Raw genomic sequence first — 14,396 nt, forward strand, 5'->3', positions numbered from 1 at the left:
CACCGCCCTAAATGCCTTCCAAGCTATCACATCCATTTTCCATCTTGCCATCAAGTTCCCCACCGATCTTGGAATCGGCACAGTGAGGGGAGAGCAGACCATGGCCAGAAAGTATTATGTTGCCTCACTTAAAGAAGTCAAGCTTAAGGAGGCTATGATCATTGAAGGACTCGACGTTAGGGACAAGGATGAGCTGGTTAGAAGGGAACCAGTGGAAGAGCTTGTCGAGGTCTCCATCGACCCCACCAACCTAACAAAAACTGCCAAGATCGGCAGCCAATTATCCTCCTAGGCCAAGGCCGACCTCACCGCCCTCTTGATTGAGTACAACGACGTATTTGCCTGGACCCACTCCGATATGCCCGGTATTGACCCCTCATTCATCACCCATCGTCTCAGCATTAAGCCCCATTTCCGACCCATCCGCCAGAAACAGCGCATCTTTCACCCGGAGCGCAATAACCTTATTGCTTCTGAAGTAGATAAGCTCATCGCGGCACAGTTTATCACAAATGTGGACTACCCCAGATGGTTGTCGAATGTGGTTTTGGTTCGTAAAAACAATGATAAATGGCGACTCTGTGTCGACTACTCCGACCTCAACCGAGCTTGCCCCAAGGACAGCTATCCTCTTCCTCGCATAGATCTGCTGGTTGACATCACAGCCAGCCATCAAATGCTCAGTTTCATGGATGCCTTCTCTGGATACAACCAAATTCTGATGCACCCATCTGACCAAGAACACACCTCCTTTATCACCGACTGGGGAACCTACCATTACCGTGTGATGCCATTCGGGTTGAAAACATGTTGGAGCCACTTACCAACGGTTGGTCAATGCCATCTTTCATTATCAGATAGGTCGGAACATGGAGGTATATGTTAACGACATGCTAGTCAAGAGCAAGCTCTCCACTGATTATCTGGCCGACCTGCGAGAGACCTTCAACACCCTACGGAAGTACCAAATGAACCTCAATCCGGAGAAATGCGCCTTCGGCGTAGGATCTGGGAAGTTCTTGGGTTTCATGGTTAGTCAGCAGGGCATCGAAGCTAACCCTGAAAAGATCAAGGCCTTAATTAAAATGCAGTCACCCAGAACGGTTAAGAAGGTTCAACGGCTTACTGGCCGAGTTGCCGCCCTCAACCGCTTCATTTCCCGCGCAACGGACAAGTGCCTTCCTTTCTTCAAAGTTCTTCGGCAAACTTTTGAGTGGACGGCAGAATCCGAAGAGGCCTTTCAGCAGTTAAAACAGTGCATGGCCAACCCCCCATACTTTCTCAAGCAATCACGGGCGAACCCCTCTTTCTCTATTTGGCCGTGTCAAACACCGCAGTTAGTGCAGCACTCATTAGGGAAGATAGCTCTGTCCAACGACCGGTCTACTACATCAGTCGGGCTCTCAAGGGAGCAGAACAGAACTACCCATTGCTTGAAAAAATGGCCTTAGCCTTGGTCATAGCCTCAAGACGACTCCGACCTTACTTCCAGGCCCACTCCATTGTTGTCCTTGCTGACCAACCGTTGAAGAAAATCATGCAACAACCAGAGTTGTCCGACCGACTTATGCAATAGTCAGTCGAGCTCAACCAGTTTGATATCTCCTACAAACCTCGAACGGCAATCAAAGGGCAGGCTGTTGCTGATTTTATCCTGGAATTCACTAATCCCATTCCGACCATGACCCCACCACCTTCTCAACCCCAGACCGAGGCAGAAGACCCCCATTCTTGGACCCTCAACGTTAATGGATCATCCCGTAAAGAAGGCAGTGGGGCTGGTCTCATCCTCATCGCCTCTGAGGGCGGCTATTTCAAGTGTGCTCTCCGGTTCTTGTTCGATGTAAGCAATAATGAGGCCGAATATGAGGCATTGATAGCAGGTCTCCGCCTAGCTAGAGACATTAGTGTCAGCCATATCCGGGTGTTTAGCGATTCACAGCTTATTGTCGGACAAATTACGGGGGAATTCGATGCCAAGGAAGACACAATGTGGGCTTACAGGGATATTGCACTCCCCCTTGCTCGCCTCTTTAATACTTTCCAGATCAAGCACATTCCCTGGGCGAAAAACTCCAAGGCAGATGAGATGGCTCAATTAGCTTCTGCAGACCAGTCAGACGTCAGCCACAGTGTCCGCCTCAAGTACCTGACCCACCCTGCCATTTCCCCCAGCCAACAGGAAGTCCACTTCCTCCAAAATGAACCTATCCCATGGGCGTCCGACATCTTTCCATTTTTGACAACGGGGGAACTGCCAGATGACAAACAACAGACCGCCAAAGTCAGGGCCAGGTCGTCCAATTACATTCTTGTCAGTCGTCTTTTGTACAAAAGGGGCTTTTCACGTCCATACCTAAGATGCCTCAATCCTGCTTAGGCGACCTATGTAATGAGAGAAGTCCATGAGGGTGTATGTGGCAATCATTCAGGTGACAGGTCCCTAGCCCACAAAATACTTCGCGCTGGTTATTTCTGGCCTACTCTCAATCAAGATGCGACAGACTTCGTGCTCAAATGTGATAAGTGCCAACGTTTTGCCAACATCCCCAATGCTCCTCCTACAGAATTGGTTACACTCTGCAGTCCCTACCCATTTGCTAAATGAGAGATCGACCTGGTTGGCCCATTGCCCACTAGCCGAGGCTAAACCAAATTCGCCATTGTCGCCATTGATTACTTCACTAAATGGGTGGAAGCAGAACCCCTTGCCACAATTACTGAGCGGAACACAACCAGATTCATCTGGCAGTCGATCATCTGTAGATTTGGCATCCCTCAAGCCACTCTGACAACAGCAAACAATTTGACAATGCCAAGTTCAGGAAATTCTGTGCAGAGCTTCAAATCCAGCCCTGTTTTTCCTCCCCAGGCCATCCCCAAGCCAATGGCCAAGTTGAGGTCACCAACCGTTCTCTTCTGAAGATCATCAAAACTAAGCTGGAAGCTGCTAAGGGACTCTGGGCTGAGGAATTACCAAATGTACTCTAGGCCTACCGCACTACCGCTCGAACTCCCACTAGGGAGACCCCCTTTCGCTTAACATATGGTGCTGAGGCGGTCATTCCAGTGGAAATCGGTCTTTCCACCCCAAGGGTTCTACATCCGAATCCAGAACTAACTGAAGAGCTGTGTCGGGCAGACCTAGACCTAATCGAAGAGCTCCGAGAAACCACCGCAGTCAGACGGGCCTCATACCAACAGAAAATGAGAACACACTACAATTGCAAAGTTCGACCGAGGGAATTCGCAGTAGGGGACCTTGTTTTGCGAGAAACAACTCTTGCCACCAAAAATCCGACTAAGGGTAAACTAGAAGCCAAGTGGGAAGGACCTTACGTTGTGAAAGCCAGACCTCGTCTGGGTACTTACCGACTTCAGGATATGGAAGGTCGAGACCTCCCCCATCCGTGGAACGCCGAACACTTGAAGCGTTATTTTCAATAAATTCCTATGTCTGTTATTGATCAGTTATTGTATTTTGTTTTTGGCAATCTACACACTTGAATGATTTTCTTCTTCTCTCACATGATGTAAATTTCTGATCCAATGGGTTACACTTTACATGACAACAATCTTATATCTCAATTCTCTGTGTGGTACCTCAATAACGCCCTGATTGCAGCACTTAGCTACACGCCTCAGCCAGACTGAGCATGAAAAGTCTCAGCCCGACTGAGCATGAAAAGCCTTAGCCAGACTGAGCATGAAAAGTCTCAGCCCGACTGAGCATGAAAAGCCTTAGCCAGACTGAGCATGAAAAGCCTCAACCAGACTAAGCATGACAAGCCTCAGCCAGACTAAACATTACAAGCCTCAGCCAGACTGAGCATGAAAAGCCTCAGCCCGACTGAGCATGACAAACCTCAGCCAGACTGAGCATCACAAGCCTCAGCCAGCCTGAACATTACAAGCCTCAGCCAACCTGAGCATGACAAGCCTCAGCCAGACTGAGCATGACAAGCCTCAGCCAGATTGAGCATGAAGAGCTCAACTAGACTGAGTCACTTGAAGAGGCAGCCCAACCGAGTTCATCATGGCTTAACCTGAACTGAGCATGGATGAAGAGATCGGCCAAGGTCACTCTGCATTGAGGTTTTCTTACATTTTGAACTTCACTCTGCATTGAGGTTTTCTTACATTTTAAACTTCACTTCACTCTGCATTAAGGTTTTCGTACATTTTAAAAAAACTTCACTCTGCATTGAGGTTTTCTTACATTTTGAACTTCGCAGTGACTTATACACAAGCCGTACGTAGACCACCACTTTCATTGTTTATGGATAATAAAGACAATAGCATAAAAATACAAGCACAGCTCATAATTTTATTCATTCACAACTTATACATGAGTTTATTATAGCAATTCCAAAAAAAAAAAAAAAAACAAAAAACAAACAACGGAAACTCTAAGTACAAATTTTGTTCACACTAATCATTCCTCTTCACTTGAGACGAGATCTTCTTCTTCAACACCCTCATCTAAGGGGGTCTGGGCCACGTCGTGTTCATCAATCTTCACACTGCTGAAGTCCAAGTCTAGGAACAGCCCTTCTGCTTTACGCTTAAACATCTTCCAGCCGCTGTCCCAGAACTCAGCCATCTTGTGTTTGTAGAAGTCCGACCGCTGGAAGCTCTGGATTACTTCTTCTTCACTCCTGCTTCCAGCGGTCGCTCCCGATAGGCCAGTCTCCCCAGACGCCTCTCTTACCAAGTTACTGGCGATCGCTGCATCGATTGCCATCAGGAAGTCAGCAGACCCCTTGAACTCTTCTACTGTAGCGACGCACAAGTCGGGGTATGTTGCCCTCTCAGAGGCTACCTTGGTCTTCTCTTCCTCTAACTCATTCTCCAACCTTGCCTTCTCCTCCATCGACTTGGCCCGCTTGTCCGCCAACGTCCTCTCCAGCTCAGCAATCTTCAAATCCAACTCTTCTTTGTGCCTGTTTGACAGAAATTATTTACAGCTTATTTTAGCTTTCAACTTAATTTAAGCTATTTTGATGTGTTTGGTTTAGCTTATAGCTTATAACTTATAGCTTTGTGGAAGTTAAAAATCAGCTTATTCTTTGAGTGGGGCAGGAGATGCTTTAAGAATAAGCTGGAAATCAGCTTAAGCTGAAAGTTATAAGCTGTAAGCTGTTTAGGCATAAGCTATAAGTACTTTCCTACAGCTCTACCAAACAGGACTTTTCTCTTTGATTGACTGAGCTTGAAGATCTTCGTTGCCAGACATGGCCTTCTTCCACCGTTTGTTGGCAACGGTGCAGGCTGTCTGGGCCTCTTCTAGCTTCTTCTGCTCGTTCCCCAATTGGAACTCGAGCGACACCACCTTGCGGCGTTCTGCCTCCAGCTCCAACTTGGTTGCGAGCAGTTCAGCATTGGCTCGCTCGACTGAGTACCCCTGCACTATCGCCAACGCTTGCATCTTCTTGGCCTTCTGGGCCTCTTCCAACCCCCTAGCGCACACACTTCACGTGGTCTCCCTCCATCCAGTAGTTTCACTCCTCAAACTTGCAAGTTGGGCCTTCGTCTCCTCCATCTTTGCCTTCAGAGGTTTCACTTCACCTTTTGCAGCCGCCATCTTTCTCAGCAGAGCCCCTGCTAAGGTGGTCACCTCCATTTGGGCAGAGCACAGCCCCCTTAGCAGCTCAGCCTCATTGAACCTAGCCACCGAGCGCATGGCTGCTTCATTCACTACCCCCAAAAGGCGATCTGCAGTTGTCCTGGCTGGGCCTTCTTCTCCCTCCAGTCGCCCAGACACTGCGCGAGCATGGTAGATGGCAGTCGTCAGCTTGACTCCCTCTCCTTGGGGTGCAGGACCCCCTTGGGCTGCTACTCCACCCCTTCTTCAGGACCAGCTGACCCACTCTCCACTTGCATCTTGGGCATGGCACTCATGTGCTCTTTTTCCTCTTAGTCCCCCTGACCTTTTTTCCCCTGCACCTCTAGGATAACCACCCTTTCTGGAGTAGCCCCCACTCCCTTCTCTCCTGCCTTCTCCGCCATAGGAGTGTCCTCCCCACCGACCCTCGCCTTCTTCGATCTAAGCGCATCTATAGCCCTCTCAGGGGCACCCCTCCTCTTCTTCTTCTTCTTCAAAGCCTCCCTCTCCTTGTTTGCCCTTTCCTTTACTGGATCAACTGGGGGCGGTCGTGTCTCAAAACTACCCAAGTCCTTTTCCCTCAATGGCTTAGGGCGCGGTCTGATTCGCTCCCTCGCGATCGGCTTCGGAGCAGGCCTCAGTTGGGTCTCCTTGTATTTGTTCACTCGGGCAAGCAACTTTCTTTCCTCCTCCTCCGCCGCCTTCCGTTGCCTCTCTAACTCCTCCCTTGCTGGATCCTCTTCCAACGGTTGCGGCCCCAAGTTCAGGGCAAACAACTTTGAAGGCAGGACCAGCTCGTCCCACCTCACCACCTTCTCTTCCCTCCATTCCCTTACCTTCTTCACACGGTCCTTCATCGCCTTGTCCAACTTGGGCTCGACCGATTTGGTGGGCACCTTCCTCGTCATGCGAACCCCAACTCCACCATTCGCTGTCACAAAGAACCATCTCAGCCTCCACCCTTCACCGAAGATGGAAGACCTGTCACCAGCCCTCACCCTGCCACTGCTTGCAGAGTCACCCAGGTCTCTTGTTGACCGGAGGCCTTGCAGCAGGAGAAGAACTCGTCTACTGACATTGTCGTCCCCCCGGTTGCCTTCAGCCAGGCACTCGCGCACGCCATTACTATCTTCCAAGCGTTCGGCATCAGTTGCCCTGGCGCCGCCTCTAACTTATTTAACACCTCCACCACTACTTGGGGAAGAGGTAACCTCAAACCCCCTCGCAGCGCTTCCTCGTACAAACTGAACTCGCCCGGCCGCATATCCGATGCCCTCTCCTTGGATTCGGGCAGTCTTAGCCCCTATCTCTGAGGGAATTTGATACTTCTTCCTTATTCCCTCCTGCTCCTCCATTGTCAGCACGGATCTGTCTGGTTGGTGTGCCAATGGTCCGGCTCCACCTGACTAATCGGTCTCGTGGCAGAAATCATTGTCCTGGGGCGAGCCCGCACAGCCTGACTCGCTTCTTCCCCCTCCCTGCGCTCCGTACGGTATTGTTCCCCCAAATCTACCGCATCATCGTCACCCAATGGATCAACCTTTGCTTCCTCTTGGGCCATCTCTCTTGTGTGTCTGCGAATAGCTTTGGATGCGGGCGCAAGAAAATTCACAAAGTGTTGCAGGGGTGTATCGCTAGCAATGAAGGAGTCTACATTTGGAATGTTTTGATTTTTTGCAAAAAGGTAGGTAAAGCGAATAATACCAAAGGCCCAAGGCTTGCCTGTGTTCCAAGGGTCACAATTAAATTTCGCCAGTTTGAAAATTTTCAAAAATCCACCAAAACTGTCTTTTTAACACCCTATATTGACCTATCGTTTCACTTATTACCCAACGCCTAACCTTCCCCACTACGAGATTCTGCCACGTATACGATCACGATCCACTGCCCTTTTCCCGTCCCTGTCTATTCCACTTCACTTCACCACGTGCCCCGCCGCCTCTCGAGCCCCGCGCCGCACCACCCACCCTTCGTGGTTGGCCCTCCCCATGGTTGGTCCCTCCACTCAGCCACCCTTCATGCTCGCCCCTTCTCAGGGTCAGCCCCATACTCGGTCGCCTTCGTGGTCGACCTTCCTCATGATCGGTCACTATTCACAGTCGGCCCTCCTCATGGTCGGTCCTTCCACTAGCCACCCTGCGCGGTCGGCCCTCCTTATGGTCGGTCAACCCTCTCACAATCCTCATTTTCTTCATTATTTCCTACGTTGGACTAAAGCTGCACTTGGAAATGAGAGACTACTGACATGGGTAAGCCCATAAAGATTATAACCCACCATTTAGGGCCCACTACATAACTCAAATACTAAAGTCCAGCACTGCTGAAGCCCCATGTAGCAATAAGAACCAATGACGTCAAGGCACGTGGTAAGAGAAGGGCAAGCCACATTAGCAGACAAAGATCTGCAAAGTTATTGCCACGGCACATCGCCATTAATGAGGGCCCCTACAGTATTTATTGCGATAACCCCTCTCCGTCGAGACAGAACGCCTTCGCCATGAACAAGGTAAGCTAGAACATAGACTTTCGGCCAAGGTGATAGGTCGGAAGGGACAACGAAATGATTACCAGAGGATATAAGCAAACGTCGAAGACAGGAAGAAGGTTAAGTTTTCTATCTCTAATCTATCTCTACAGTCCACTTCTCTTTCTAACTTGCTTGCCGGAGGGTTCGCTAGGGACTCCCCATTCCCCGTTGAACTCTTGTGCAAGTTCCCCCGTGGGCTTGATCACTCGGACACTGGTTTGGGAAGCGTGGACCAGTCCGACCCGTTCTCTCTGGAACCCGTTGCATCATCATTAACAATAGACAAAGTGAGTTTTCTTTTAAGTTAACTGACTCTAGAATTCTATATAACTCATGTGGGAGGCACAAATGCATATTTATGGAATTCCCCCTCGTAACAATTTCGGGTGTTTGGAGTCGATTTTTCTACTGGCTTTTTTGTTAAGTTTTTTCGGTCTTAGTAGATTTCTTTTTAAAAATTTAAAAAATTTTATACTTTCAATTCTACTTGACTAGATAGAAAAAAAAAAAAGTAAAAATTGAAAGAGAAAAAAAATTCCACAAAGGACACCAAAAAAGGCCAAAAACATTTGTTTTTTTAGATTTTTTTTAATTTTTAGATTTATTTATACAAAACGAGCTTGAAAAATTAAAAAAAAATTAGCATAATTTTGAAAAAAAAAACACTAAAGATAAAAAAAAAAAAAAAAAAATAGAGAAAAATGTGCCCCTAAGTAAGCCCTATTGCATAGAGAAGACCTTGGTTGAGTCAAACCCTTTGCTTTGGTTGAGACACAGACAAAAACAGTCCTTGTTTTCTGCGAGCCACTGCTGTCAGAGTCCGGTCCTACATTTTGTTGATATAAAGAAATGAAGAAAAATCAACAACGGTGTTATGATAATATGGGTGGGTAGGGCTAGGGGTGGGCAACGGTTTATCCGACCCGCACAACCCGCCCAAACCGACTCTACCCGCACAAATCCGACCCTACCCACATGCATAAATAGGGCGGGTGCGGGTCTATTTTTCCATATAAAATCGGGTTCGGGTCAGACCCGACCCTACCCTTGCAAATCCGCAACCCACCCACATGACCCGCAGCTTATGTTTAAAAGAAAAAAAAATCTGGGTATGTATGTCTCTCTCAAATTCATTTTTTTATCCTCCTTTCTCTCTCTACCTAGTCGTCTCTCATTTTCTCTCATTTGCTATGTCTCTCTCACTCTCTCACTTTCTCTCTCTCGCCTACCTCTCTTTTCATCCCCTTCCTGTCGCCATCGCTCTCATCTCCTCTACCGCCGTTGTCGTCTCTCCATCCCCTCCTCTTCTCCCTGTCGCAGTGCCGCCGTTGCCCCAAACCAGATCTAGAGATGGCAGATTTGGAAGATCTACAGCAAAAAAAAAAAAAAAAAAACCAAAGGTACCTCGCCCAGATCTTTTCTCTCCTCCATTTATTTATGATTTGTAGACTTGTTTTGCCGTGGGTTTGTAACTTTTTGCTTATTTTATTTAATACAAGAATATGCTTTTGGTTGTGTTGTGGTTGTGGGTTTGCAAAGGGGTTTGTAACATTTTGCTTTGATTATTTAACAAAAGAAAATGTTTTTATTGTTGAATAATAATAATAATAATAATAATAATAATAATAATAATAATAATAATAATAATCTGTTTAAAAAAAAACTGTGGAAAAAATAATCTGAATAATAATCTGTTTAATAATAATCTGAATAATAATAATAATCTGTTTAACAATCTGAATAATAATAATAATCTGTTTAATAATTTGCATAATAATAATAATTTGAATAATAATAATAATAATAACCTGTTTAACAAAAAAAACTGTCGAAAAAAATATATCAAAAGAAAAAATCTCTCAGTTGCAATTTTGCACTCTATTGAAGCAAAAAATAAATTAAAAAATAATTCCCAAACCACCCGCAACCGACCGCATGTAACGCCCTCAAAATAATAACATTAAACCCATCAATTAAGACATGCATTGATATGTAAAGTTCCACATTCTTCCATTATATCAGAATTTCATTACAAAAAGTATTACATGTTAACAACAAAAGCAAATGCCCTATGGGCTTACAGCTTTCCAAGTTAACACTTGGTTACAACAAAAGAGTACTAACTCGTTTACACATTAAGCCCTTGGCTTGAATTTACATGTAATACATCAAAATAAAAACGACAAAAGTATGTCCGACTCTAGCCTCCCAAGCTATGTCCTTGGAGGTGGCATGCTACCTGTACCTGAAAATGATATTCCCATATAGGGTGAGCCACAGCCCAGTAGAAATATACTAAACCAACCATGAACAATGACTAAAAGATTAGCAATTGATAGATGGCCAACACTGATACATTCACATAAATCACATATTTACGTCATACAACTTATGAGTCCAAGTTACCTTTCATTTTCCCTTTTTCAACAGATAAGCATATTAACTCTATCATCATCTCAACAGATATGTATAAAAACTATATCCCACATTCACAGATAAGCATATAAGCTATACCCTCATTCCCAACAGATATGTATAACAACAATATCCCACACTCACAGATAAGCATATAAGCTGCATCCACATTCTCAAGATAAGCATATGAGCTCTATCTTCACTTCTCTAGACAAGCATATGAGCTGTATCTATGGAGTTCATCCTCTATCTTCTCCCAACACTATCCGGTTTAGAGGTACATCCCCTATCTTTCCCTAAACCGCGGAGTACATCCCCCATCTCCTCCTCTACACATAACGTATACAAACACATTGGTTCTATATACAATCACTCAATACATACAGTTAATGTATTCTATCAACCGTCAAATTAAATGACACATTCCATTGATTAGTTTCCGTTTGCCTAATCATCATGCATTGTCTACAACAATCACGACTATCCTCCACCGATAGCCCAAAGCAGTTATTTCTAGACAGAAAATAAATGCACAATGGATATTCAATCAATATTTCATTTCCTCATTTCTCACAATTAATTATCCCAATTAATCAATCAACGTAATTAGGTCAATTCCCATAATTAATATTACAACCCTTAGGTCCCATTTTCATCAATGATTTAACAATTATTCCATTTCTCTATGCCAAACATGCACTTAGGTTTATTATGAATAAAACCCCAACTTTTGTAAAATTACACAAAAGTCCCGAACTTTCACAAAATTACCAAACCAACCCCAACATCTCAAAATACTAAAATTTAAAGACAAAACCCATAGAGAGGAGTAGGATATCCCTACCTCAAAGTTTGAGCCAAAAAGGAGATGAAGACTCGAAGATCAATGTGCTCCAAATCCAAACTTTTTCAGATTAAATCGAAGCTCTCAACGCCCTCTATCTTTTTAACAAAGACCCTAGGCTAGATTCACACTCTAGGGAGATCAAATCTTAGAGAGAGTGTATATTTAGAGAGAGAGAGTCTCGGATCTAGGGTTTGAAAGAAAAAGAAAGTGAAAAAGTGATGTTCAAAAACGCTACTGTCCGCTGATATAAAACACGCTCGCTCGAGCGAAGACTTTGTCGCTCGAGCGACCAGACACAGAAAACTCTCGCTCGAGCCAAGAAGTTCTCGCTCGAGCCAAAAACTCAGAAGTGCGTTCGAGCGAAAGAATGCTCGCTCGAGCCAACAACTCAAACCCTCAGGTCTGCTACCAGCACGCTCGAGCGACAGACTTCTCGCTCGAGCGAAGAACAAGCCAGACCGCTCGAGCGAAGGAATGCTCGCTCGAGCCAAGAAAGGCAACTCTCAAGTCCAGAACCAGACGCAATCGCTCGCTCAAGCGAAGCCACTCTGGCTCGAACCACCAGACACGACCTCAACTCTCGCTCGAGCGACCAACTCCTCGCTCGAGCGAAGGTCCAAAAATCTGGGCAGCAGCACTAGGCTCCCAAACACAACCAACCTGTAACAAACCTGCCCAACACATCCTATAACTCAATAATAAAAGTAAAAAGGATGCAAACAAGATAATAAACAACTACCAACATCCACGGACACATGTCCGGATCACTGTACAACAAGGGTAAACCCGGGATCGCTATAACCTCCCCCCCTTAAAGAATTTCGTCCCCGAAATTAAGCACAAGTTTTCAAAAAAAACAAGTTTTCCTCCATTTTAGATAATGTTACATTTTAACATTCAACAATTCGACCCATTACCGGTCATCCCATCCCTTTAACAAGAGACATATCACAATATGTAAACAACATATGTACTTTGAACATGCAACAACATTATGCACTATCTTTCCAATTTCAACAATATATTCAACATATATAATGTTACATTCAACTTCCATATGAGGCAAGTTCCAAAACATACTTCCAATAAACCAAAACATTTTCAATGTTTCACAACTTAAGACATATAGAAAAGCTCTTAAGTTCAACAATAGTTCAAAATTTAAACATAAGATTACATATCAACAAACAAGTCCGGATATTTCTCACGGACTTCCAACTCACGTTCCCATGTGGCTTCCTCCACTCCGTGATGTTTCCACAAGACTTTCACCAAAGGAATGGTCTTGCCACGCAAGACCTGATCCCGCCTATCCAAGACCCGAACCGGTCTCTCCTCATACGAGGCATCCTCATCTACCTCTAAATCGGTCCAATCCAACACATGTGATGGATCTAGCTCATACTTCCGAAGCACACTCACATGAAACACGTCATGCACTCCGGACAACTGCGGCGGTAAGGCTAACCGATAAGCAACCTCGCCTATCCTCTCAAGGATCTCAAAAGGACCAATAAACCGAGGGGATAACTTCCCACTCTTCCCAAACCTCATCAAACTTCGTCTAGGTGATATCTTCAGAAAGACATGATCACCTACCTCAAAAGCCAAAGGCCTCCTCCTACGGTCGGCATAACTCTTTTGGCGACTCTGGGCTGTAACAAGCCTCCTACGGATAAGCTCAACCTTCTCCGTCGTCTCCCTAACCAACTCCGGACCCAACAAAGGTGCATCACCCACCTCGGCCCAACAAACTGGAGACCTACACGGTCGGCCATACAAGGCCTCAAATGGTGCCATACCGATGCTAGACTGAAAACTGTTGTTGTAGGCAAACTCTACCAAGGGTAAGTGCCTCTCCCACGTCCCACTGAAGTCCAGGACACAACCACGAAGCATATCCTCAAGGATCTGAATAGTACGCTCGGACTGCCCGTCAGTCTGAGGATGGTAAGCCGTACTAAAGGTCAACTTAGTGCCCAAGGCACTCTGCAAACTCTGCCACAACCTAGCAGTAAAACGAGGATCTCTATCTGAGACGATCGTCACTGGGACCCCGTGCAGTTTCACTACGTCCCGAATATACAAGTCGGCTAGATGATCTACCGAATCTCTCACGCGCATAGGAATGAAGTGCGCTGATTTAGTCAACCGGTCTACAACCACCCAAATAGCATCACTACCCCGCTGAGTGCTCGGAAGACCTACAACGAAGTCCATAGTGACATGCTCCCACTTCCACTCGGCAATAGGCAAGGGTTGCAACAAACCCGCTGGCCTCTGATGCTCGGCCTTCACTTGCTGGCAAGTAAGGCACTTCGATACGAAAACAGCCACATCTTTCTTCATACCTTGCCACCAAAACTGGCGACCCAAATCCTGATACATTTTAGTACCTCCCGGATGCACCGCAAGGCGCGAATGGTGAAACTCTCGGAGTACCTCCTCTCGGCAAGACTCCGGCACAAACAAACGGTCTCGGTATCTCACACTCAGGTCGGGATACACCGTCAAACCCTTCTCAACCTTCCCACTGGCGATCTTCTCTCGGAGGGATTCGACCTCAAGGTCACCTCTCTGTGCCTCTAACACTCGTGTCACAAGTGTAGGCTGAGCAACAACAGAAAACAAGGCCGTAGCCTCAACAGATTCGCCCAGTAGCAAATCAAACTCGCCAAGTGCTCCCAACATCTCCCATTCCCGGATGGCTATACTAGCTACATCACTAATGGATTTCCTGCTAAGGGCATCGGCCACAACATTGGCCTTTCCCGGATGATAATGCAACTCAAAATCATAATCCTCGATGAACTCCATCCACATCCTCTGCCTCAAATTCAAGTCTCTCTGTGTAAACAGATACTTCAAACTCTTGTGGTCCGAGAACACCTCGAACTTCCCACCATAAAGGTAGTGCCTCCAGATTTTCAAGGCAAAGATCACTGCTGCTAACTCTAAGTCGTGTGTGGGGTAATTCTTCTCATGTATTTTCAACTGACGTG

General features: G+C 46.0%; 1 protein-coding gene across 1 annotated transcript; it reads left to right on the forward strand.

Annotated features, from left to right (window-relative positions):
• The first annotated feature begins 1,681 nt into the window (after positions 1-1,681).
• Positions 1,682-2,380, forward strand: LOC145799340 (uncharacterized). Its single transcript, XM_082888897.1, has 2 exons — positions 1,682-1,948; positions 2,048-2,380. The coding sequence occupies exons 1-2, from the start codon at positions 1,682-1,684 to the stop codon at positions 2,378-2,380; spliced, it is 600 nt and encodes a 199-aa protein (XP_082745023.1).
• Positions 2,381-14,396: the final 12,016 nt, after the last annotated feature.

The sequence above is a fragment of the Camellia sinensis genome, chromosome 9 (genome assembly GCF_055761805.1).
Source record: "Camellia sinensis isolate YWXY chromosome 9, ASM5576180v1, whole genome shotgun sequence".
NCBI classification, from domain to species: Eukaryota; Viridiplantae; Streptophyta; class Magnoliopsida; order Ericales; family Theaceae; genus Camellia; species Camellia sinensis.